The sequence below is a fragment of the Triplophysa dalaica genome, chromosome 24 (genome assembly GCF_015846415.1).
Source record: "Triplophysa dalaica isolate WHDGS20190420 chromosome 24, ASM1584641v1, whole genome shotgun sequence".
Classification (NCBI taxonomy): domain Eukaryota; kingdom Metazoa; phylum Chordata; class Actinopteri; order Cypriniformes; family Nemacheilidae; genus Triplophysa; species Triplophysa dalaica.
This window is the reverse complement of record NC_079565.1, coordinates 6,980,488-7,005,126: the sequence shown is the minus strand read 5'-3', so window position 1 is coordinate 7,005,126 and position 24,639 is coordinate 6,980,488. Positions and strand designations below refer to the sequence as shown.

At 37.9% G+C, this 24,639-nt stretch overlaps 3 protein-coding genes across 4 annotated transcripts; 1 reads left to right on the top strand and 2 right to left on the bottom strand.

Annotated features, from left to right (window-relative positions):
• Nucleotides 1–255: 255 nt before the first annotated feature.
• On the bottom strand, nt 256–2,685 carry borcs5 (BLOC-1 related complex subunit 5). 2 transcript variants are annotated; one of them, XM_056740169.1, is made up of 5 exons: nt 2,647–2,685; nt 1,545–1,636; nt 1,214–1,357; nt 871–1,028; nt 256–751 (listed from the first exon to the last, which is right to left on the bottom strand). In XM_056740169.1, the coding sequence occupies exons 2-5, from the start codon at nt 1,600–1,602 to the stop codon at nt 524–526; spliced, it is 588 nt and encodes a 195-aa protein (XP_056596147.1). In that variant the 5' UTR covers nt 1,603–1,636; nt 2,647–2,685; the 3' UTR covers nt 256–523. The 2 variants fall into 2 exon arrangements, with proteins under 2 accessions (XP_056596147.1, XP_056596146.1); XM_056740168.1 differs by lacking the exon at nt 2,647–2,685 and adding an exon at nt 1,770–2,027.
• Nucleotides 2,686–2,869: 184 nt separating this feature from the next.
• On the top strand, nt 2,870–12,830 carry bmal1a (basic helix-loop-helix ARNT like 1a). The gene is made up of 19 exons (XM_056740167.1): nt 2,870–2,984; nt 7,095–7,152; nt 7,241–7,388; nt 7,661–7,681; nt 8,366–8,404; nt 8,484–8,516; nt 8,621–8,778; nt 8,857–8,936; nt 9,022–9,114; nt 9,197–9,314; nt 9,391–9,540; nt 9,685–9,931; nt 10,064–10,170; nt 10,449–10,599; nt 11,237–11,325; nt 11,610–11,718; nt 11,802–11,895; nt 11,994–12,087; nt 12,182–12,830. Exons 3-19 carry the CDS (start codon nt 7,249–7,251, stop codon nt 12,337–12,339), a joined length of 1,881 nt encoding a protein of 626 aa, XP_056596145.1. The 5' UTR covers nt 2,870–2,984; nt 7,095–7,152; nt 7,241–7,248; the 3' UTR covers nt 12,340–12,830.
• An 822-nt stretch (nt 12,831–13,652) lies between these two features.
• btbd10a (BTB (POZ) domain containing 10a) lies at nt 13,653–23,563 on the bottom strand. The gene is made up of 9 exons (XM_056740386.1): nt 23,377–23,563; nt 22,710–22,856; nt 18,212–18,411; nt 17,854–18,109; nt 17,659–17,761; nt 16,154–16,274; nt 15,660–15,857; nt 15,225–15,335; nt 13,653–14,635 (listed from the first exon to the last, which is right to left on the bottom strand). Exons 2-9 carry the CDS (start codon nt 22,808–22,810, stop codon nt 14,325–14,327), a joined length of 1,401 nt encoding a protein of 466 aa, XP_056596364.1. The 5' UTR covers nt 22,811–22,856; nt 23,377–23,563; the 3' UTR covers nt 13,653–14,324.
• Between the last annotated feature and the right edge of the window lie 1,076 nt (nt 23,564–24,639).

The window sequence follows — 24,639 nt, the reverse complement described above, 5'->3', positions numbered from 1 at the left end:
TATTTTATATTTCAGAACAGGTTTGTTTGTTGATACTAAAGTTCCAATTTAAGTGAGGCCAATGTTAAAATGATTTTTACTCGTAGTTGTTGACCCCAACGTCAGATTATATTACTTTAAACACAATATTACTTGTGGTTCGCTATCCTCTAGTGTTACTTAAAATAAAACGGCCGTGAAGACAGAAAGTGTAAAAAAAAAACAATTTAATGCCAGTAACTTTAGCAAAGACCTCTAAAGTGCGAGAGCAACATGTTATTAGTGAATCATTTTTATTAAATTTGTTTTTAAATTAGGCAAAACTATATGTTATCATGCTTTAAAAGCACTCTTTTAAGCCTAACAGGTATATGTACACATACATGACTTAACCATTTTGACATTTTTACAATATGTAACACATAACGTTTTTATGGCTAGATCCAGACAGCAAGATTCTCAGAGTGCAAAACGAAAAGGACCAAAGCACCAGTCATTCTGTACAATGCCACTTTGTTAGCATGACCCCAGGTGATGCTGGACGCTATTTAATGTCTCCATCATGCTTCATGCTAAAGTGCTCCAGACGCTCACTTTCAGGTAGAAGGTTGTTGAGACGCTCCATCAGAGGTATCGTTTGGTCAATGCCCATCTGGATGCGTCTCAGAATCATGGACATCTCATTGACCTTTTGGATCTGTTCGGCGTACTTGGCGTAACGTTTTTGTCTCTCCTGCATGATGCTGAAAAGTGCCTCCACGGAAAGATCCATCTGTGGAGAGGTCACAGGGTGACCAAAACACAAGTTAGTATTGTACAGGTGTCTTAAAGGTATAGTCCACCAATAATGAACATTTGTGAACAGTTGAACAGAAATGATAGAAGTGCTACCTCTTTGACCCTCTTGACCAGAGCGTTCTGGTCAAAGGCGACAGCCTCTGCACACTGGTGTAAATGATCTTGATATCGGACACACAGCTGTAGTACCTGTGCAGAATCTAGTTTTTCTAGACAAACAGTGCTGGGGGAAGTTTGCCCACTGAGTACACCTAAAGAGATAACAGCAATGTCAGGCTCAATAATATCAGACTCTTGCTCAATCACACTGTGTAAGTTCTGTGTTCGGGTCGGTATGAGTAAAAGTTCTAAGTCTTGCTAATTATAAAAAGCACTCTAGCCTAAACATGTGCTGTTGTTGGCACTAATGTCTGTTTAACCCAGAGATGCTATGTACCTTTAAGAAGAGGCTGAAAGGTGGGAATTTCTTGTAGCTTTATGACATCCGGATCATTATGGATGTTCCGTAATGACTGTGTTCCTTGAGCCACAACCACTATGTCATCCATTTTGGCTCTTTGCTTTGCTGGAGAAGGTACAACTGAAACAACATGAACTAACTTACTAAAAGATATTGATATAAACCCAGACAGAACATAGATAATAAGAAATACTTTGATCATAACATCTACAATAAAAAAATCACAATTTTAACATAAACATATGAACAATTGTATTATATTCAAATAAATAGTGGGAAGAGTTTGTATTTATATAATATTAAGTACCTGAAGTACTGAAGTCTAAATGCTTGTGTTCAGCATCTCCACTTTGTTCAGCACCCATGGTGCACTGGATTTATGTGGTCAACACACTAAACCTTTCAAACAAGAAAACAAAACACAACAAACACACACCATATTATAAAGACATACAAATCTAAGCATAATGCATAAAAACGGTGCAAATACAATCAAACATCGTTTAACATTTAACAAATACGCAAAACGTACCTTGCTTATCCTGTTTTTAGCTATTTAACAGCTGCGATTTAAATCGGCGGAATATTTTATTACTGATGTGTAAACGTCAATGGAAATTCTCTGATTTTAACATTTTAATTGAACAACGTTGCGGGGTGCTAAATTACAACATTTGTTGCCGATAACACTGTAAAACTCAATGTTGTTTAAACAAATACAGCGTAAAACTAATGGTTAAAAACAGGCATCCGGTTTGATGACATAGGGCGCACGATGATGACGTCATTGGTTTGTTTACATGTGACCATGGACTGACGCAATTCATGCATTCCTATGCCTACATTCTTCATTTACAGTAGATACAGTACATTTTTTATAAATCTGTTTTAGAATTGCTATTTAGAAATTTAAATACAAATAACCCTCACAAAAAATCCTGCGTGATCCCACGATATTTATGTCGTACATCTTTGTCTATATATTTACAAACTACGTTATATATTTATATTACAATGATTACACGTTTTTATTTATAAAGCTTACATATACACTATTCATATTATGCAGTTGAGTTTAATTGGTGAAGAATAGAAAAAATCAGCTGTAATAATACTTTGTGCCTCACAAAACAGTCACACTTTTGTGAGTCTGCAATGGAAAAAAATAATACAGTTAAATAAAATAATAATATAGATGTAGAACATGTTTGTTTTCGCTTACTGGTTTAAAAATATGATCACTATAATATGTATTTAGTAGTTTGTTTCCGTCCACGCAGGACAGGTTAAACATAATATTTCAATCGTTAACTTAAATCACTTAGTCATCACTTCCAACAATAACAATTGACCTTTAGGTTGAGATAATGCTAATAAACGATCTCTAATAGAGCATAACAAGGACCAACCGCATGCCACAATGCACCAACATGCAACTGCTGGCAGCACTGAGTGAGAACCACCCCTTACTGAGATCATCAGTCACGTCGGTGAATCCCGAGAACCCCGTTTGATTGGCTATCGCGCGTGTCAATCGTTCCGCTGCTAAATGTAACCTCTATTTTGATTGGCTACACGCACCACGCTTATTTATCCGAGGTTCCTATTCGTCAAAAATATAGGTTAGTGGTCCGACAAACGAAGGGAAGAAAAGTAGGTCAGAGACTGATTTCGTTTATGTCACAGTTCCTCGCCGACCGGGACGTCAAATTACCGAATAAAACTGTGATGTTGAGTTATTCCTCCGGTAAGTATAGAGATCTGTTTTTTGAACGTTCTCTCAACACATCGCGTGTAACGTTAGCTGATGGGTGAATTAACGTTATGTGCGTTTTTGTCCTCTCGCGTAGTGACTACAGGAGGGGCATAAGTGACATATCTTAGGTTAGATACCAGGCGGTGTAGCTGCCACCAAAGCATCGCGGTCTGGATTATCAAAAACAAGCCTTGAATGATAACAGAACGAAAGGTTGATCTGCTTAGCCAGACATCGCACTCACCGTCGATATGAGGTTAAAGGTCCGCGTCCCCTTTAAAACCGTAGAATAGAGCGAGTTGATGTGTGGGTGTTGCTCACTTTAGAGGGTTCTTGCTTTGATGTATTCGTGTGTGATGCTTTCGTGTTGTGACAGCGACACAGCTTTTGTTGCCTGGCTGTTATGGTCGTGTCTCAATGCTAATTGGCTGCCTAACTGATAGCATTCGAGTCGACCCTAAATTTGACAATAAGATGCTCAGCAATGCGGTAAAATGCTAGATTTTGAGGAAATGCTTTTTGCTGTAACGTTACGTTTTTCGCCGATGTCCTCCGTTGGTCTTTGACACCATACGGTCTGTTTTTCTGTATAACTGGCGTGGCATAGTGCTAGCAACCCCCAAGATCATGGGTTCGATTCCCAGGCAATGCATACATTTTAATGTCCATCTTAAATGTGTTCAGTCTAAACTCACCGAGTGTGTCGATGAAACATCTGCCACATGCATAATATAAGTGTCTCTGTATATTAAAACCAATAGAATCAAAGAAGTACTGATGGATTCAATGGTTATAATGGGAATTGTATAGGTTTTAATGGTAACTATAATGCTTTGTGTGGGTGTGTGCTGGTTGGGTGCTTTTGGTGGGATGTTATCTGGCAGATGGGAACCAGCAAAACATCTTTTAGTCCTACTGTTTTGATATTTTAAATTAATTTTGTAATGGTTTTAGTGGGAAACGGCTAATAGCTCGCAATGGCATTTGTAATAAAACCATTAGAAATTGTATAGCACCACCGCACCTGCTTCCAGTCCAGAGGGAGCTGCATACATTTAGCTTTTGTCTGTTTACATTTGACTTTTTTTAATAAAGACTAACTATATGTGACCCTGGACAACAAAACCAGTCTTAAGTACATTTTTAGTAATCGCAAGAATTAAATGGTAGGGGTAAGAATTACAGGTTTTTCTTTGTGCCAAATATCATTAGGATATTTAGTAAAGATCATGTTCCATGAAGGTATTTAATACATTTCCTACCGTAAATGTATACAAACTTTATTTTTGTGAGTGTTTGGCCTGCTACAGTGCCTCAGAATAACAACTTAAAAGGCGATTTTCTCAATATTTCGATTTTTTTGCACCCTCAGATTTCAGCTTTGTAAACAGTTGTTGTGCCGCCATGATAGTGTCCTATCCTGACAAACCATTTATTAATAGAAAGCTTATTTCTTCAGCTTTCAGATGATGTAAAAATCTCAATTTTGAAAAATTTCCCCTAAAGACTGGTTTTGTCGTCCAGGGTCACATATATGGTATATTGACACTCAATCTGGCTTTAACATGCTCAAGATACCGCATCATTTGTGTCACCCCAGCGAGATTTAACCAAGTACCAAGAAGCAAAGTTGAACATAGGAAGTCGGACGTGTCACACATTTGCCTACATTTGATTCATGACCTAGAAATATCGAACAATTTAAAAAAGTTATTTTCAACTTTAAACAAACCTTTGGATACCATTGTACAATATATAATATGCACTCGCGTGTAAATATTACTTTTTGCGATGCCTAATGGAGCTTTCGTTATTATTAATTTCAAGTCCAACAGGTTATGTGGAATTACTCTTTTCATATTGTAAGATGGGTGTGTGCCGTATGGCTGAAGTGGAACAGCATTTCAATTCATCTTTGGGTGTTTCTTGTCTCTTCCCTCATCCACTTATAACAGCTCCCAAATTAAGACAATGTCATCCATTCTTTGTTTGTCTTTTTGTAACAAAATCTGAGGATGAATCTTTTTTAAATCAGGTCAAATAAATATATTTGACCATATAATACAATGAAGCTCAGCATTGCAAGAAATAACTTTGATGATTCGATTAATGATGATTCGACTTGTTTTTCTTGTTGTCTTCGAGTCTGGTTTGCATTTGCTTGGTTTTTCCTTCTGTAACCAGTTCAAAGTCTGAAGGCAAGCCCACGTGTTCAAGAATAGATTATTCACATTGGTAGACTGATGGTGGTTTGTCAGCTGTGTATCAGTTCCATCTAATGTTCAATAATAATAACCATGTATTTTTTATATTGTCCTGTAGAACAGCACTTTAAGAGATGCACATTATACAATGGAGAGGTCACCCTCGCTCTGTTCAGGTCTGCAGAAAATCCCCTCTGAATAGCGAGGACTCCCGTTTCATTGACGTTGAGTGATAAGGGGTCTTCCGGCCCTGCTTTCTCCCAGTTGCAATGCTGCAATCTAAATGTGGCCTATCCATGCTTTCCAAGGGTTTCCTGGCAACCAGCCCAGGTCACATATAGACCTCATTACTCCTTGTGTGTGTGAGCGTTTGTGGACGTGAGTGAGGGAATTTTTGTTTAGTTTTTTAAGGCCACGTTTGTGAGAACAGGACAATTTTTTTAGGCAGTTAACAATGCTTGATAGTTTATTTTTTGATGCAACAGGTGGAGTTGGATAAATTTAGTGTGAATCTTTAAATTTCAGGAGAGACTAAAAGATGCGCTGGGCATGAAGATATAATTCAGGGGTCTTTGTGGCTAATTCATGGTTTAGATTTGTCTTTGCAGGGCAGTTGCGAAGTGTTTTGTAGAGGCGGTTGCAGGGATGCACGGAAGAACCGGATCATTTGAAATTATTAAACATATAATTCGGTAACACAAAAAATAACATAATTGTGTTCTCTACCTTGCGGAAAGCTTAATAAAATACATGAAAAATTCATACATGTTGAGATTGTTTTTTTTCTGCTAAAATTCTCATTACCGCTACGCATCCTGATTTGTCTGAATGCGTTATAATTTAAACAGAAAAATGCTCTGAAAACAAACAATTAATGTTCTTCTTTAAAAAAAATACATTAAAATCATTGACAGAATATTCATGTATAAATAAAATGAAGAAGTAGTGTGAAAAAGAAGTGTCCATGACATATCCTCACCCTCCGTAACATTTTTAAAGGAATGTTTACATAGACACACACACACATTATAATGATATATTATAATATATTTATATATAAGAAATTCACATTAAGTTTGACTATATGTGAAGATGCACGTCTACAGTACCAGTACTTTTTAACAGTTATATCATTTCTATTTGACAGGACAGTACAGTTTATTGATAGGAAATTGTGAGTGAGGGGTGCAAGATCGGCACAGGACCTCGAGCCACGATTTGAACTCGGGTCGCCGGAGGCACAGTTGCGCCAGTCTCAGTACACTACCCATGTGACCAGATCCCCATCTTGACGTGTCTGTCCTCAGTGACTTTGATTCAAGATGACTGAGTAAATGGTTATGAAAAATAGGGAGAGCTTATCAGTTTTATGTTTGGAAATTTCATTTGTTGAAACGGTTTAGGTCTAATTTAGTCTTATTTTGTGATCGATATCAGAAAATAGAGGAATGTAGGGAAAATAGTAATGGCATAATGTTACTGACAAGTAGTCCGTCTTTGCTCTTGGGTGCTGATGGAATTGCCTGAAACTGGAGCTGGGATGGTCAGTCAGTCCGCAGGCTCTCGCAGATGTATGGCACGGGATGTTCAGATGGAGCTAATCATGTTAGGGATGGGCATATAATGTTCATCCAAGCCTGACCTTCATCGTTTAAGTTTTTAGGAAAAACATGTTTGACATGTTTGAATCACCCAATCTCACCCATAATATGTATACATAGATGCCTTATTAGCAGTTGTTTCGAGGGTTTCTTATTGTTAATCTAAGGTGTCTGCCATATTGGAACGGTCAAAGCAAGAGAAAGTTTATCTGTAGTTAGTTATAAGCATAAATAAGTGTACATCAAAACATTAAAACCAAAAATTTGATTCATGTAAATTGTAATGTTTTTTTCAGGATTCTTTCGCTGATATAGTACATGCTTTGAACACAGCTGCTTGACTGAATCTGTGCGGTGAGTGTCTCATCCTCAGACACACAGATAAAAATGCATACGACATAAGACGTGATCAGTGAATGAAGTGTTATTGTTGGTTTTTTAGATGATCTAATGGCAGACCAAAGGATGGACATATCCTCCACGATGAACGAGTTCATGTCCCAGAGCTCCGCAGATCTCATCAGTAGTTCTATCGGCAGCTCGGGCATGGATTACAACCGCAAGAGAAAGGGCAGCACCACCGAATATCAGTGAGTCTATGCACTGTAGTGTATAAAACACCTATTTATTGCGTGTCTGAACGCTAATAAATAGTGTCATAAATTAAAATGAAATTAGACTATTCATTTATAATTATTAACAAAACGGTCCTTGTGTTTTTGAGTACTTAGATTAGATTAAATAAAAAGCATTTCACAAATTATATTTTTGTTTTAATAATAATAACTTTATTTGTTATGCATTTTATTGCATAAACTTTATTTACTACATGTTTACTAATAACGTTTTTTCTGTCTTGCAGAATTGATGGCTTTTCATTTGAGTAAGTAAAGTTGAACATATATTTAATACAATAATTATTACTTTTAATGCCTCAGAAGGATAATAATTACGGATGCATGGAAATGAAAAGTCTGGGCCAAAACCGATACCGAAAATTTGTTTTAAAAACTTGGAAATAGTGTTTATTGAATTCTATTAATAACACACACTAAAATCACACTAAAATAAAGAGAACATATTTTAAAACAATACAACAAATATAATTTTCCTTGTCATTTTTTAATATCATCTAAACAGTGTGGTTCTATAATTAATAGGCCTTTTTGCATAAATGTAGTCTAACTTAAACTTATATAAGAAGTTTATATATGGTTCACCATCATTTTAATGATAATAACAAGCAGAACACAGAGGGGAAGTAAATCTTTTCATGTAAACAGGATAAACATGAGCTTCAGTGATATCAGCACCTGTCGGATGACGGTCCACGTGAGCTACGTCATCAGTTACTGACAGTTCATTTACGTCTGTGAGAGTTTAAAGTTCGGTTTTAAACGAGTCAATGCGCATGATCTCTGACAATAAAGAAACATAAAGCCGATCATCGATTTCATCCGAAACCGCTAATGCCATTTCGGCAGCCGAAATTTCGTGGCATCCCTCATAATAATGTTTGTCATAAACATTTTTATATTCACTGACTTAATGAATTTCACATCCGCAGCGATAGCATGGACACAGACAAAGACAAGTCGCTCGGAAGGTAAAAGAACATGTACCGTATTAAATATCAGCTTAAATAACTGAAATGAAATTATTAACATTTTCTACTCTAAATCCAGAGACGACCAACCAGGCCGGATCAAAAACGCCAGGTAAAGTCAACATGGGTGATCAGTATATGACCTCCTAATATGTCATACGTGGAAACATTATCTGATGATTGTAGCTAAATAAGCTTCATCTCATCTTTGTTTAGGGAAGCTCACAGTCAGATCGAGAAGAGACGCAGGGATAAAATGAACAGTTTTATAGATGAGCTGGCATCTTTAGTGCCCACCTGTAACGCCATGTCTCGCAAGTTAGACAAACTCACTGTACTTCGCATGGCCGTCCAACATATGAAGACGTTACGAGGTAAAAGTTGTCAAAGCTTTGTTTAAAATTAAACCTATGTGGGAAAATAATGCTTGCTTCTCTCTTTCTTTCTCGCAGGGGCTTCAAACCCTTACACAGAAGCAAACTACAAACCAGCATTCTTGTCGGACGATGAATTAAAGCACTTAATTTTAAGGGTGTGTCTATCATGTCCAATCCAAAGCTTTCAAGATTTCATAACGTGGGAATTATTGTCTTAAAACTCTATGTTTTTTCCCGCAGGCTGCCGATGGCTTTCTCTTTGTAGTCGGTTGTGATCGTGGAAAGATCCTTTTTGTCTCAGAGTCTGTTTACAAAATTCTCAATTACACTCAGGTATGTTTTGATACGATCTTCGTTATGTGACGGCACCGTGTTAATGGACGTTGTGAATGACTGTTTCATCTCAAATCATTAGAATGATCTGATTGGTCAGAGTTTGTTTGACTACTTGCATCCGAAAGACATCGCCAAAGTAAAAGAGCAGCTGTCGTCGTCAGATACAGCTCCACGAGAACGACTCATTGATGCCAAAAGTATGTTTCTCTTCCTTTAATAAACAATAAAACAAATCTTTTGACATATAGTTTGACTGATTTTTATTTTTTATAGCTGGTCTTCCAGTGAAGACCGACATCACACCCGGACCCTCCAGACTGTGTTCAGGGGCTCGCCGATCCTTCTTCTGTAGAATGAAATGCAACCGCCCTTCTGTCAAAATGGAGGACAAGGATTTTCCCTCAACTTGCTCCAAAAAGAAAGGTATCATCTGTTCTCATAGTAAATCTCAATTCGGCTCATGCAGGAAAAGAAGAGTTTAATGCTTGACCGTTAATGAATAACTCATTTTGAATATTTTTTGTGTTTAGTTGAATATTAAGTTCACTATAACTTCTTTCTCTACAGCAGACCGAAAGAGTTTCTGCACTATTCACAGTACCGGCTACCTTAAAAGTTGGCCGCCCACCAAGATGGGTTTGGACGAGGACAATGAACCTGATAATGAGGGCTGTAACCTCAGCTGTCTGGTGGCCATCGGCCGTCTTCATCCGCACATCGTCCCGCAGCCCATGAACGGCGACATCCGCGTCAAACCCACGGAATACGTCTCCCGCCACGCCATCGATGGCAAGTTTGTTTTCGTGGATCAGAGGTGAGAAGTTTTCGAAAGTTTCGTTACCTTGTTGTTTGTGACTTTTAGAGGAATGCCATAAGTTTGTATTTCTGGGCAGCTACTAAAATTTTGTGACAACTTGTCTGAACTGGTTTCTTTGATTGCATTTAGGGCGACAGCCATCCTTGCGTACTTGCCCCAGGAGCTTCTAGGAACATCATTTTACGAGTATTTCCATCAGGATGACATCGGCCACCTCGCAGAGTGTCACAGACAAGGTACTTCATTTTCTTATGTTTCTTTTATTTTTTATTAGGAGCTTGGTGATCACTCAAACATTCATAAATTTAAATGATATTGTCTAAAATGTTGCTATTTATTTGGGCATTAAGACTTGTAAATGAAATCATAATTATCTAATTATATTATAGAATCATATTTAATACAGCCCTACTGTTTAAAACCAGAAATTGCTTTTTCGAAATACATGTCCCTTAAATGTTAGCAGTTAATGATAGATTTGTAATAAATGTTCGCTTCTTCTTTCCTACTGTAGTGCTACAGATGAGAGAAAAAATCAATACAAACTGTTACAAGTTCAAGATAAAGGACGGTTCCTTCATCACCCTGAGAAGCCGATGGTTCAGCTTCATGAACCCTTGGACCAAAGAGGTGGAATATATAGTCTCTACAAACACTGTCGTTTCGTAAGTATCACGTCACATTACAGTCGTAAATGTTTGTGTAAATGTGGAAATGTCTGGTGTTCAGCTAGAATGGATAAATCAGCCTGTTTCCATAGTTAAGAAGAGGAACTGAACTCTTTGGGCCCGGCAAACTACAATCAAATAAATGTTGTCTTTTAAGGATGACACGTCAGTGCCTGTTATTTTAAAAATAACATTTAGTTTTAATATTTAATAAAAAATTCTAACTTTGTCTTTGAAATGATTTTTATGTTACCAGTGAATAAAATCATGTCCTAGATCTGAATTATGTGTTTTAATCTTGAATATAGAATAGTGATGGTCTGTGTAGAGCTCCTACAACGTCAGATTTTCATTATCGTTGAAAGAAATTCTCAGTCAAAGAATTCACAATAATGATACTGACATGTCTGTTTAGTCAATTCCTATTTGTTTTTGTTTGTGTTAAATGTTATTTTATGTTTTTGTTAAATGGGTGCAAAGCCAACGCCTGCTGTGCACAAGTGTCCACCAAATACTGTTGCTGAATTATTTACAATATTGATTCGTAGACTTTTCTCGACACCCCTAGTTGAGAGTAATAAACAGAATGGAAGGTTGTTTCGAAATATTTTAATAATTCATCATTGTATTTCAGAGGCAGTATGGTTGATGGAGCAGACCCTAGTTTTTCACAGTCCGCTTCGTCTCCTCAGAGCATGGACAGCGTTTTAACATCAGGAGATGGTAGGAACAGTTTCCAACCCTTCAACAACACTTTCTCTTGTGCATTTGGTTTTCATGCCAAGAGTTGCAATACCTGGCTGACTGAGTTTCATTATTTCATGTACTTAAAGTTCATCCAAGAGGGGTTTTAAAAGCCCGGGTGGCTTTTTTATGATTCCACGCTCATGGAAAATTGCTAACTCTTGACCTATTTGTTCTCCTAGTTAAAATTTCTCTTAATGTTCCTGCTCAGGAAAGTTCTGTGCAAAGTCAACAGTCATAACGTGTGAGTGTGTTTATAACAGGTGGAGGGAGACGTGCCCTTCAGATCGTTCCTGGTATACCAGGAGGGACGAGAGCAGGAGCTGGGAAAATTGGACGCATGATCGCAGAGGAAGTGATGGAGATTCAGAGGTTCGATGAGCAACGTGCACATCCAGGTTTTGGCGAAATACAGATTTAAACAAATGGTTTATAAAAGATGTTCCTTTTAACAGGATTCGAGGCTCCTCCCCTTCCAGCTGTAGTTCCAGTCCTTTGAACATCACCACCACACCTCCACCTGACACCTGCTCTCCGGGCAGCAAAAAGGTGACATTTTCATAAATCATACAACCCTGCTTACACCTATCATTAACATCTGTCTTGAAAAACAAACATGAAATGCTAAAACGAGTTTTTTTACATAGATTCAGAATGGCGGTACTCCAGATCTGCCTTCAGCAGGAATCGTGCCTGGTCCAGATTCAATAGGATACCCATATTCAAACAATTCTTTAATGAGTGAGTGCATAAATATGCAGAACATGGTTTAATAAATCAAATATGTAATATTCACATACACATTTACACTCAATACACACGCTTCAATCTGCAGGTGATAACTCCCATCTTAGTATTGACATCATGGAAGAACCAGGATCCAGCAGCCCCAGCAACGACGAGGCAGCCATGGCCGTTATCATGAGCCTCCTGGAAGCTGACGCTGGCTTGGGTGGACCTGTGGATTTCAGCGACTTGCCATGGCCTTTGTGAAACCACAGCGGAGTACCACAAAGACACGTGTTGGGTCCAAGGCTAATCGGGTTTGACCACAGCCAATCAAAAGAACCACAACGTGTGAGCACTAGTGTGCAGAGGACTTACAAGGCTGCTGATGTTACATATAAAGGACCTCAAATTCAAAGCGCACAAATGGTTTTGTTCTATAATTCAAGCCCCCCCCGCTGAGCTCGCATTGCACTTCACACCATCCATCCGACCTGCCTGTTTCTATGTAGATATCAGCCTGTAGTATCCATTTGGTACCCATCGTGGATATCTTTCTATACATATATAAATAAACATTTTTGTTTGTGTTTTAATGTTTTTACACTACGAAGGTTGTTTAAATGTTAAATATTCTATATGCAGATTGTAACTAATATTGTAATTCTATTATGTAAGAATTCTTTATGCAAAATATATATGGTAAAAGTGTATTGTATCAGCAGTGGATATTTTTAAAATTAAAAATCTTGTCTTCAGCATTGTTGATTTATTGATTCATTGTTGATTCAACGATTAATTGTTGATTCAACTTTATTGTTTATTCCCAACCTACTATTAATGGAATGGTATAGTTTAATAGTGACAGCAAAGAAAGGCTTGTTGGCTTTGTTCTTCTTGTAGATTAGGTCCAATATTTAAAGAAAAACTGAAGGTACTCTCATGCTTGATGTGTTTCTGGCTTTTGATTGGTCCGTGGCTGCGATATTTTGGTCCTATGTTGCCATCCAGTGGTTTTTTTGAAGAAACGTAATGTGTTGTCAGGGGAAAGGAGATGATGGCTTTATAAAAGATGCAGTACAGTGCTGAATTATGAGCTCAGTTAGAGAGATTGAATGCAAACGTGAATATCATGATGCCTGTCATGGTCATATTTAATCTCAGAATAAAAAATATTTTGGATGAAAAATAAATCTACTTTTAGCACCATTAAGATTATTTGCATTTAAAACGTCATAAAGCATATTTTGATCAGGAAAATGGCATATTCATTTCATAATTCAAAATAATATAAATCATCTTTTAATGTTAACATTTTCTTTTGATTTTTGACATTCATAAATATACATATGAAGAGTTTGGTTCCAAAATGAGATAACTCCATATTTTACATTTGGCAAAAATATATTTTTATTATGTTAAGGTTTTTTTTGTGTTAAGTTAGCTGTATTAAATAAAAACAAACCAACTGCAGTTTGATTGATATTAAATAATCATATATTTTTTGTAAAATACCTATGCAAAATAAAATGCAATTTATATGCCATATGTATCTAATTTAAGTAAATGAACTACACATACTGATTTAAACATGTTTATTAAAAGAAAATTTCTAAAGCGATACACAAGAGGATTATCTCTTCGTCTCTTGCAGCACCCGACTGTGGCTACAAAAAACATTAAAATGAAATGTACAATAAAAATATGTGACATCACTTCAGTAGTTGAACTCATTCACCCTCCATGCATCACAGTGGTGCTACACAGGTGCTCCGTTACGCCGCCCTCGGGTGGAACGCACAACGCAACTAGAAGGCTCCAGAACATTTGCAACATCTGCATTGTTTCTTCTAACGGGGCCGTTCTAGGCATCACGTTCTGTCCTTGCAGTGCAAACAAGGCGAGTGGATTGTGCTCATTTTTATTGCCAAGTTTAAAAGCGTTAGCCTTACAGCACCCCACACACACAAACTCTTCAGACACTGCTCAAAGGAGTGATTACCGACAGAGTTTCTTAGATTCACCTAAGCTGTCTAATCAAATAAAAAACTCCTTTGCTTGCATTCTACAGGGTAGAAGAAAGCTAATAGTGTACAAAGGGCGTTTCACATTTGTGCTGATGTAGCGATCAGTCTTTGAGACTCGTAAGGCGGGAGAGGACTTAAAGAAAGGCAATGCGGTCTTGGCACCGAAACGTGGCTGACCTGCCTCTGCAGTGCTGGAGTGGCAAGTGGTGTACTGAGGGGGCGGGGTCAGATGGCCGGCGACGAGGCATCCGATTCCGGGTCGTACTGGTGGCTGGGCTGGGGGTTGGGTAGAATGTCCAGTTCGTCCACCTGAGGCCCGGGGTGCATGACCACCAGCTGGTCCTGGGGAATGTCGGCAGCGCATGCCGCAAGGTTGGTGATGGACTTGCTCTTCACGCACTGAAAGTCAACGTGTCGGCTTTTGCCTTCCTCTTTCTCCCAGGACATGCGGATGAAGGGCCTCTGGACGTAGTTGTATATGACCTCTGGACGTCCGCCGGGTCGTTTCTTAATTTTTTCTTTGTAGGTGGGATATCCTGAGTGGAAATGTGAACATGGTAAAAATTCATTTAATAACCATATGGTTGCTATCCTCCGATGTTTAAATCACTGTTTTTCAGGAAATGAAACAAACACTATACTTTTTAAATGATTAAATACTGTTACGTCAAAATTGACAAGCACTTTAATACTTTTATTGGTTAGACATTTGCACACCAGGTGACAATATAAAGGTGACTAATAATTATGGCAAAAAAAATCAGAAGTACATATGTACTTTCATATAAAACATGAATGTATCAATTTCACAGCATTTAACAATTTTAACAGACGAGAAACGAAATTGTATCAGTAAAAAATTATCAGGAAATATTCTCTTACAATCTTAAAATAGTTCAATAGTTCAAAAATAGTTAATTGGGTTTGATATTTCAATGCAATTGAAACTTTACATTTGTACGAGTTAAGGGTCACTGTACGCATATAACAAATAGAAGTGCAGACCAATTGGTGACATAAATAGCAGTCAACACCTACAGAGCAACTTGCGAGTGTAAATGTGAATCGGAAAGCAGAAACTGAATCGAACCCATTTCATCCACATCCTGTTATTCCATCTCTTACCTTCGATGCCTAATCTGATTTTCTTCAGACCTCTCTCCTTCAGAACCGACTTGGCAACGTCTCGGTTTTCAATGTATTTGAAGAACCGGTATAGTTTTGTGCTGTATATAACTGCATTACAAAAAGACAGAAAGCGATTAAGCGAAGCACCTTAAGTGCAAAACCCCATTACAACACATTACTGACAAACGTCCTCTCTGATCCCCCTCTATAATGTCAGTCTAAATTCTATCCCTTAGATTTCAGGACGAGTGATTTATCAGAACCCCCAATTATAAGCAATAATAGTGATGCACACTTTAAGTGAGCAAGGCTAAATACACCAACCGATCGATTCTCATAGCCCGCTGAGAATTACCCACAATGCAGCGGGACTGTGACTGACACATAGTTAATGGGTTGTAATTGAGGTGTGGGTGCTAGAAGTGAACTGACTCTGTGCGTATTCCTCTCCCATCTGCGGCGGATACTCTTCATCCCAGTCGACCACGTCGTCGTCCGTCAGAACCACCACGTGACACTCCCTCTCGCCGCTCTGAGCGCTGGCCACCATCAGAGGCATGACCATCTCCTCCAGATAGAACTCGAACTGCTGCCGGGCGCCATCATTAGACAGCTCGTGCATCAGTGCACCTGCAGTCAACACGACTCAGTTATGATTCATTCGTAACCTGATCCAGCAACACAATGATATAATGCAAAGCGCGCATGAAGTTTTTTTAAAAAGCAGCTCTGATCTAAAGAGCGTCCGGTGACCCACTTCTGCCCAGATACGCCACTGACCTACTTTTGCACACTCGCATCTACTGTCCTCACACATCGGAAACACTGGAAATGTCCTCCAGTTTCCCAGTTGCCGTGGCGATCAGTGCATTTTCAGCTAAAAGACTTATCCATTTAGCTAGATTGTCATGTTAATGAATACTTACTGAGGTCTCTGCACTTGACGGTGCTATAGTCGAAAGCGATGCAAAGGTAGTCACATGCTTCTCTCAGCTCCGGTATGGATATCCCATCGGGGCAGCGGATTATCCCTGATTTGTAGTAATCCTGCCGTTTAAAAGGGAGAGATGCAGAGGAAAAACAAACAGGCAGCCATTACTGAAACAGCACTTATTCCATAGAGAAGCAAATGGCTTCGATGCCAGACACACACACACACTCCCTGCTGTTGCTTCCCTTCAGATTCACCGACCCATTCAAAGCTAATCAAATGTGGAACGGCCTCAGATATACGCACGGCAACAACACACCAGAGAAATCGCTTTCCTCTCACAAAACAAAAAAAGGTGGAAATGGCTGTTTTTGTAGTGCACTCTAATGTGTGTCGTCCTGATTTTGTCCACCACGCTGAGCCTTGAGTGACAAAAGCTTAACCCTTTCAATACTGTAGAGATTTACATCATCACATCAACGTCTAAATAAAAGTAAAAACTTGAAGCTTAAAGTTCTTTCTTAGAATATTTTTTCATTTATTTAAACAGAATAACAATTTTAGGAGCTCATTACTGTCTTGAATTTCAATGTAAAGGTAAGAATGCGAAAATAGGGGATTTGTGAACAGGCTCTTGGTTTTCTTTAGTTTACAATGAAGAGTTAAAGGTGGCAATGTTCTGCTTTAGTAATTTCCTCTTGAGTAAATGTGTGGCATAAACTACATGGTTATTTGGGTCAGTATTTCACTTCTGGAAAACAACGCTACCCATAATATATAAAACATGACGGCAATAACTAAAGATGACATCTTTAATGTTTACAGTATCTTAACTTAAAACAGTGTCTTTACAATTGTATAGCTTACATAATTAATGTGCTTGTTCATTATAATTAATTATTATAATTAGACAACTACAACATTTTGTATTTAAGATAAAAAATTCTGAGTTCACATCACACTTTCAAAACATAAACTTTATTAACAGTATTGCTGTTAATAAATCCATCTGCAAAAATATCCCAAAACACAAGTTCTACGCAGTGAAAGATTTTAGCTATTGTAAACCATGCATAATAACATAAGAATCAACCCTGACTACATGTTGTGTAGACAACACATGCCTTCATTTTTTTCTTTATTGTTGCTGTCCTTCTGAAACCTCGGATTTCTAAATTTGTTGTAATTTTGAATTGATTGACAAAATTGACCAGCACCTTTCATGTTTTAAAATGATTTAATTTTTGCAAAACACATTGACCAACATATAAAGTGACTAATAATAACGATTTATGAAAAAATAAAATCACGACAACAAAGAATAAAGACATCGGGAAAAACGATGTATTGACTAGTGGTTTAACAAACCCATCGGCTTTGTGCTGTAGTCATGTGAATTTTGATCCTGAAGTCTAATCCGGCACTTAATCAATATGCGGTAAACTAGGCCAAAGAGATATTTAAAACCCCAATAAACCTTTTAAAGCATAGTGCACTCACCAAAACGGCTCTGAACACAGTGGAGCTGATTCCCTCTGCAACCTCATACTCGCCCTTTTCATTAGGCCGCGTGAAGTTGTATTCCCTTCCAGAGCCAAACATCCTTAAAAACAAGCCCCGCAAGTTACGACTGACAATGTCAAATCGACACATTACAACAAATTAAATGCAGGAGTTGGCAGATTAAGATCGAACCTGCCAAGCATGGTGTTGGGTTGGGCAGTGAAGATGGACGGGTCGACGACAAAACGCGTGTTATCCACGATTAAAGTTACTCTTTCGGCAGTCCTCAAACTGCGAGTGCCCTCCTTGGTGTTTTCGTAGACGTAGATCATGTCAGACGAGCTGTGGGCTTTACTGTGCGAGTCGCTGTATAGCAGACTGGAGGTGCACACTTTGTGAGGTCTGGGACTAGTGGAGCGCGATGAGCAGCCAGAATCCCGTTCACGATCTGTGGAATCAACAGAGTTAGTTAATTGATTTTTTTATAAATTTGAATGTTAAATAAAAATGTAACAGAATTATACCAGTAATTGAATAATTCAAAACTCACTGCTAAGATGCTGGCGTATGGGTGAAGTCACATTTCTGATACACGGGGTGAGCTGTCCTTCACCCCTCTCATGTGAAGAGTCCCTGGACCGATCTCCGGACCGCCGTCTCTCCCTGTGGTGTTCCGGGGGTCCTCCGCTGGCTCCGTGAAGGCTCATTGTCGCTAATTCGCCTTCCAGCTGAGCTCCCGGCGGCTGGCCGCTGCAAGGAAGAGCAGACACGCAGTCAGATACACACGTGAGCAATCGTCTGGCGAGGCAGGGGTGGCCTGTGTGCATCTCTGCAACGTGAGGAGCTCAACTATAAACTTGGATGAACTCCTGGTTCTAAAAGATATGCGCTTTCATCGCTAAAAGCAGGAAATGCAGTGACAGCGAAGCGTAATTTTTTTACTGATTACCGGAAACCTACTGCACGAAACAAAAGAACGGCCGGGCAGGTTGGCTTTCACTACAGCATAACATGCCTGGGGGAGGCAAACAGACTGCTGTATTGATTTGTGCATTCATGGATGATTTGTTCTCGCTTGTTGTTTATTTTATCCATCTCATGGGGTTTGCTCATAACAAAGTAACTGGGGTTTTAATTTGAAAGTTGTCCTTTCGGGCGCAGAGCAACATTAATAATTAAAAATGTGTTGTAGTTTGATTTTGGGAAATAGCTTTGTGTCACAAAAGGGATATCTCACTAAACATACAATTTTAATTAAAAAAAATGCAACTCTTCAAAATACAAATTAAAAACAATGTTTGCATGCTGGTTTCAAAACCATAAATTTACATTTTTTCATAAAGTCTATCCTCTACTCTACTCTTTGTCTAACTAAACCATTTGCAATAGCTAAAAAGAAAACCACCAAAAAATCACTGAACAACATTATCAGGGAAAGAATCTGTTATAGTGTGACAACTTACCCCATTAAGTCAATGACATTTTTATAAATGATTAAATGGAAATTTTCAACATGTCTTTTTGGCCCCCAATACAAGGTACAAGCCTATACACAAACAGTTTTTAAATAAAAACCTCGACAAATAATCACAGAGGTAAAAAGTGTGACAACTAGCCCGGGTGTTCCCTTATTCTAATTAGGGCATAATTTCTTGAGCCAAAAACACAAATCCATCATAACCCATACACCACACTTTAATTTCCCAATATAAAATGAACCTCCAGACTGCCTGAGCACAGACCAGGTGCTGTTAATATTTTCTCGTAATAATACTCGTTCCCCTGAGGGGCCGAAGCAGGATCATTATAAAACAGATGCCCTTGAATCAAGGAGACTGGAGTTGAGCGCAGACAGAGGCTGAAAACACACATAAAAACATGTCCCTTTATGTTATTCCCCATATAGCTGATATTCTTTTTTGCCTGCGATAAATAAATCAAGGAAAAAGAGTTCGCTCAAGCATGCAGGGGGCAGAATTTTCTCATTGAATAAATGATGAATAGGCTGGAAATAGGGTTCGTTTTATATAAGTGAAAGTGCTGCCAAATCTGAACCCCTCGGTTTATTTTCTCTATTGTGATTGCACCGGCCGGGAGCTATGTGACCCTTTTAACCAACCCAAGCATAACTAGCGCCCACAACACTAAACCAAACAGAGCCTTCCAATTCAATAAGTTGTCCTGCATCTATTTGGCTGTAAGTTACATTGTGTTTGCTGCAAAACCATTTATTTGTTAAAATCATGATCTTTATTACTTCATTTTCTCCTAAATCAAGTGCTTTATGTTTACATATCAAAAATGTTATATTATATACAATGCTTATTAATATTTATATATTATAATTTGGCATAAATGTAATACATATTGTTTTGTTGTTATGGTTACTATTATAACGAATTCAATATTGTTATTGTTGATGTTGTTATTAAAAATAATGCTTTTTAATCTGGTTTTATTGTGATCAGGTCATAAAAAAGAAATACAAATTTAACCGGTGTTGCAATTCGGATATTGAACTCAAAAACCGTCTCTACCAACCAATCAAAAACATCTCTAGTACCCCTGGCAAAACAATTATCTACCAATACTTCCTCTGCCTTGTAATGCGACTGATATTTTAGCTGCCACATCCATTAATATGATGGTGAAACCTGAACTTCAGCTGCACCCTTAAGTATCATGTCAACAGTGTGCTTTGCAGCTTACAGAATTTCATTCAGCACACGGGATGGATCCATTTAATTGTGTCAGGTGCTGAGGAGACGTTTCAATGCATCGACAGAAGAAAAAAACAGGGATTAATACCCATGATCTTACATAATTAGAAGGTCAAGACAGTTTCTGCCATCTCTGTTGCATCAGCAGCTAGTGTGCCAAACAAGTAGCTCGCAATGAATGATGGCATGTCCAAAGGGGACAATGTCATCATATTGAGTGCCAATAAAGGATCATGCTTCCGCAAAGATGACACAACTTTAAATATCACTTCTACTTAAGATAACCACGGGCGCACACTGCATTCTGTTACTTACAGAGAAAGTGGCATTAATAATTCAGTACAGTGACACTGCTCCTCTAATGTTAAACAGAGACAATGCGCTCCTGCAGCTTCACTGCATCCACACGCGTGTGCACATCATTCCCAGACGACAGAATATCTGATAAAGAAACGGCTCCCTAAATAGCATCTATAAATATTTCTCTCTATTTTAAGAATCAGACGGCGTCTAGTGTTATTATGAATGTAATGTTATACATCTTCAACTTTGTTTTCCGAGCAAAACCACTCGCTCTGACAGTCACACAACGAAGCGCATGCACGTACCCGCTTCTCTTTAAGACAAAGCAGCAGGGAAACAGCTGATGAATGAACGCGCAGAGGACCCGGACTTCTTCGTACACCGAAGGTTTGCCAGCCGACTTAGCATCCTCGGGCATTACTTTCAAACTTCAGCATAATCCGAGTTGACTCGTTCGCGGCCTCGAAAGGTTGCTTTTCGGAAAGAAAGGACGCACTCAGGTAGCATCGGCGCGAGACACTGCGGGACGGTAGCATAGTAACCTGACGGAGACGCTCGCGCGAGCATGAATGGCTGGTCGCTTTTTCAGCTGCTGTGGCACGCGGAGGCAGCCTTGATGACGTAGACCGACCTCTTATAGCATCTCTTGATACTGTAGATTGCGATGACACGGGGCTGATAAGAGACGCGGCGGTGGCGGAGGGATCGAGACTGGAAAATGTCCTCAATGATCCCGTATACACTCGAAATTGTTCCGAGTGTGGGTAAAGTTTAAAGCGGTGCACAATATAAAGGCTAAGTTAGTGTATACAAAGTAAGGCAAATCGTATGAATTACGTTGTTCGAGAATGTATGGTTTAATATCGATGATGTTATCGTGTATAATACGTGTATTGCGTAGATTAATCGTGATGATTTATCCTTGTGTACCTGTAACAGTAATATTGGGCGTGTTTGTGACGGACCAGCCTATTACATGAAGAACTATAAACCTCACCTATCTACTTTAACTCCAAAACATGGTATTTAACACAAATATTTTGTTTACAAAAAAAACATGTGTTTATAAACGTGATCCCGACTGTACATCACCAACGCTTTTGTTCATTCTTTCATTCATACACAATCTGATTAATTGCCTTTGTTCAGACTACACCGGTAAATGCTGTCTATTCTGTGCCGATCAGCAGATGGCGCTATCACACAAAGGCACACAAGTTGTCTACAAGGTTATAATTATTCAGTTATTCACACACCATGCCCAAGGAACGACATTGCATTCGTCATAATGCATTGCAAACCAATTTGGACAAATTATTTAAGACACACTACAGCCATATCTGCTATACCAAAATATATAGGTAGTGTTCAAAAATTCAGGGTCACTAGAGTGAAATGTTTCTATTGACCTTACAAACCTTTGGATTTGAAGGCGTATGCTTTGTAGAATACAATTTGTGTTGTAAAGAAAAATAGATCTGTGCAAAGATATTTTTTTATTGAAAACAAACATTTTATTTAATAAATATATATATATAAGAAACACACAAGTAATCCACTTTCCGTTAAGAGCTCAGAATAGATGGAAACTGTCTGATGGGAACAACATGGACAATGATAAAAAAGCATCTCATGAAGCTGAATGATGAAATGGCTGGAGAACATTTCTGCAAACTTTATAGGAAAGGACAACTGAAGGTGCTAAAAATAACAGTTCTTCTATAGTTGTGTGCTATTCTATATTGAGACAAAAACCTTTTTTCAAAAACCTTTCAAAGGTTGTGAATATGATGCAAATAAATATATAATATATTTTAAATTATATTTTAAATAAATATGTATTTATTTTTTTACATTTTATTGTATTTTGTTCTGTTTAAAAATGTTTTTGCCAACATGGAAGCGTTAATAAAAAGATAGTGCTGGGATTCATAACTTAAATACATGTGCAGTATTTTGGAAGACAGAAAAGGCAGACATCAGGTGGACTCATGACTAGTATGAACTATGATGGTTCTGTCTTACCTTGGGTGTCTGCACATTCTCCTGGGCCTACAAGTTGTCCTTTGATCCCAATTTTCTGAGTCGCTAGATTGGCTGTCATAAGAGATTGGACGCGCTGCCATCTCAAGCAAGTTGATATTATGGGAGTTACACGCCTGTTGCTGTCATCTAACAAAGCAATATAATATAACAAAAAATTACATTTAACGAATTCTGTCCAATCACATTAGTTGTTTTTTTGATATGCAAAAATATTTCAGGAATAATTACACTACAATGTATACACAAAAAGTGGTGTTATTGTCTATAGACGGTAAAAATAAATGTGTTACTTTTATTAGCAGGTCTGAAAAGAATAAATATGTTCATAAATATAACATTATGAATAAATAAACCCAACTTTTGTGTCTATACGTTTTTCCTTTTTGTAAATGTTAAAAGATTACATTATAACATTTTACACTACATCTTATTTGGTCATTTTTGTCACGTCAGTAACCTTCTACTTACAAGTTCAATTCGTATTTATTTAGCTACTTGTCGAGATAATTGCTTAAATTCTTTGTTGAAAAGTCCAAAAGTATGACCAAATTTTTATCTTCGTAAGCTACTTCATACGCGCTATCCGGTTAGCACCTTTACACCTAGCCTCCTAAAGTAAGCGCTACACAACGAGACGATCTCTCACCTGTTTATCTTTAATTGTAAACGTTTTCTGTGATTAATAAACGCGTCCTTCGTAAGAAATGTCAATAGCTGGCAATTTACTGCCATGGATGTACATCAGATTCTTGCTCATCATTATTCTCGATTAGGGTAAAGTATTTACGGATATGGTATAGCTACATGGCTAACCGAGAAGAGGGAGTTAAGCCAAATATCGCGAGATCGCGAACTGGTCGCTATAGAAACCACATTGCGTCAAATCAACAACTGAAACATCCTGTGTATCACGGTGCTTTAGAAACATTGTAACATTGCCTCCATACAAGGCGTGAAATTCACAATGTGGCAAAAATAGACTATAGGGCATTTATAGAGAAATAGTCGTGAGATTTAGCAAAGTGACGTTTGCATATACTGACAACATGTGCTATTTAAAACAAATACGCATGCTTTATAACAATAATGTTAATTATCATTTAGCGAAAACGACAGCAATAAATTACAAGGTAACACGAAAACATGGCCAAACATTTTAATAAATGTCAACAGTCTACCTAATACATTAAAAATCCCAAAATCAGCAGTATGCCTTATCCAATTCGGATTATTCTTGAGAATATACGAGAAAGATCTTGTATATTGCACCTGTTGGTGAGCACACATTCATTGCTGGCGTTTTACAGCAAACTTTCGTTTACCTATCCATTTAATGTATAAATATATAATGTATACAATATACAGAATACAATATAATGTATTCCGTGACAAAACATTAAGAAGAATTGAAGGAAACTTTCGATAACAACACAAAACACGGCTGAAATGATTTTGTGTTCATTTAATAGTCATCATAAAAATAGACTCTTTAAAATCGCTTTTTCTACTTTTCTCTTAAGAAACATTTGGTCCTATTTCTATTACAAACGCCTTTATATAGCCTAACAGGAGCTTAGAGCATTGGCAAAACGGCTAAGCCGCCAAAGGGGAAAATAGAAAACTATACATAAAATAATAAATAATTGCATAAAAAAACTAAAATAAATATGGATGAAACAGTTAAGATAAATACGCCAATTGCGAAAGGTGTGACATTCATTTCAAATTCTGTTTTTACTGAGCGATTAACTTTTCCAAAACGTGAATGATATCTTCAGTCTCTCTTGAATTTAGATCCTTAAGCATGGGAAAAATCTCTGGAGGGAGTTCTGTGCGCTCCGGGTCCATCTTCTCTGCGTTTTTCACCGAGGCTGTGTGGATTTCGCGCAATTTCATCAGGAGCCAGTCT

Bases quoted from the DNA above. Each gene is read 5' to 3' on its own strand.
- borcs5 (XM_056740169.1), bottom strand. From the start codon at position 1,602: ATGGGTGCTGAACAAAGTGGAGATGCTGAACACAAGCATTTAGACTTC. The intron at 1,358-1,544 runs GTACTTAATATT...ATGTTGTTTCAG, and splicing joins TTTAGACTTCAGTACTTCAG to TTGTACCTTCTCCAGCAAAG. The intron at 1,029-1,213 runs GTACATAGCATC...TTATCTCTTTAG, and splicing joins CTTTCAGCCTCTTCTTAAAG to GTGTACTCAGTGGGCAAACT.
- bmal1a (XM_056740167.1), top strand. From the start codon at position 7,249: ATGGCAGACCAAAGGATGGACATATCCTCCACGATGAACGAGTTCATG. The intron at 10,600-11,236 runs GTAAGTATCACG...ATTGTATTTCAG, and splicing joins TCTACAAACACTGTCGTTTC to AGGCAGTATGGTTGATGGAG. The intron at 11,719-11,801 runs GTTCGATGAGCA...TCCTTTTAACAG, and splicing joins GAAGTGATGGAGATTCAGAG to GATTCGAGGCTCCTCCCCTT.
- btbd10a (XM_056740386.1), bottom strand. From the start codon at position 22,810: ATGGCAGCGCGTCCAATCTCTTATGACAGCCAATCTAGCGACTCAGAA. The intron at 18,412-22,709 runs GTAAGACAGAAC...TCTTCCTTGCAG, and splicing joins AGAATGTGCAGACACCCAAG to CGGCCAGCCGCCGGGAGCTC. The intron at 15,336-15,659 runs GTCAGTTCACTT...TTTGTAATGCAG, and splicing joins GGGAGAGGAATACGCACAGA to TTATATACAGCACAAAACTA.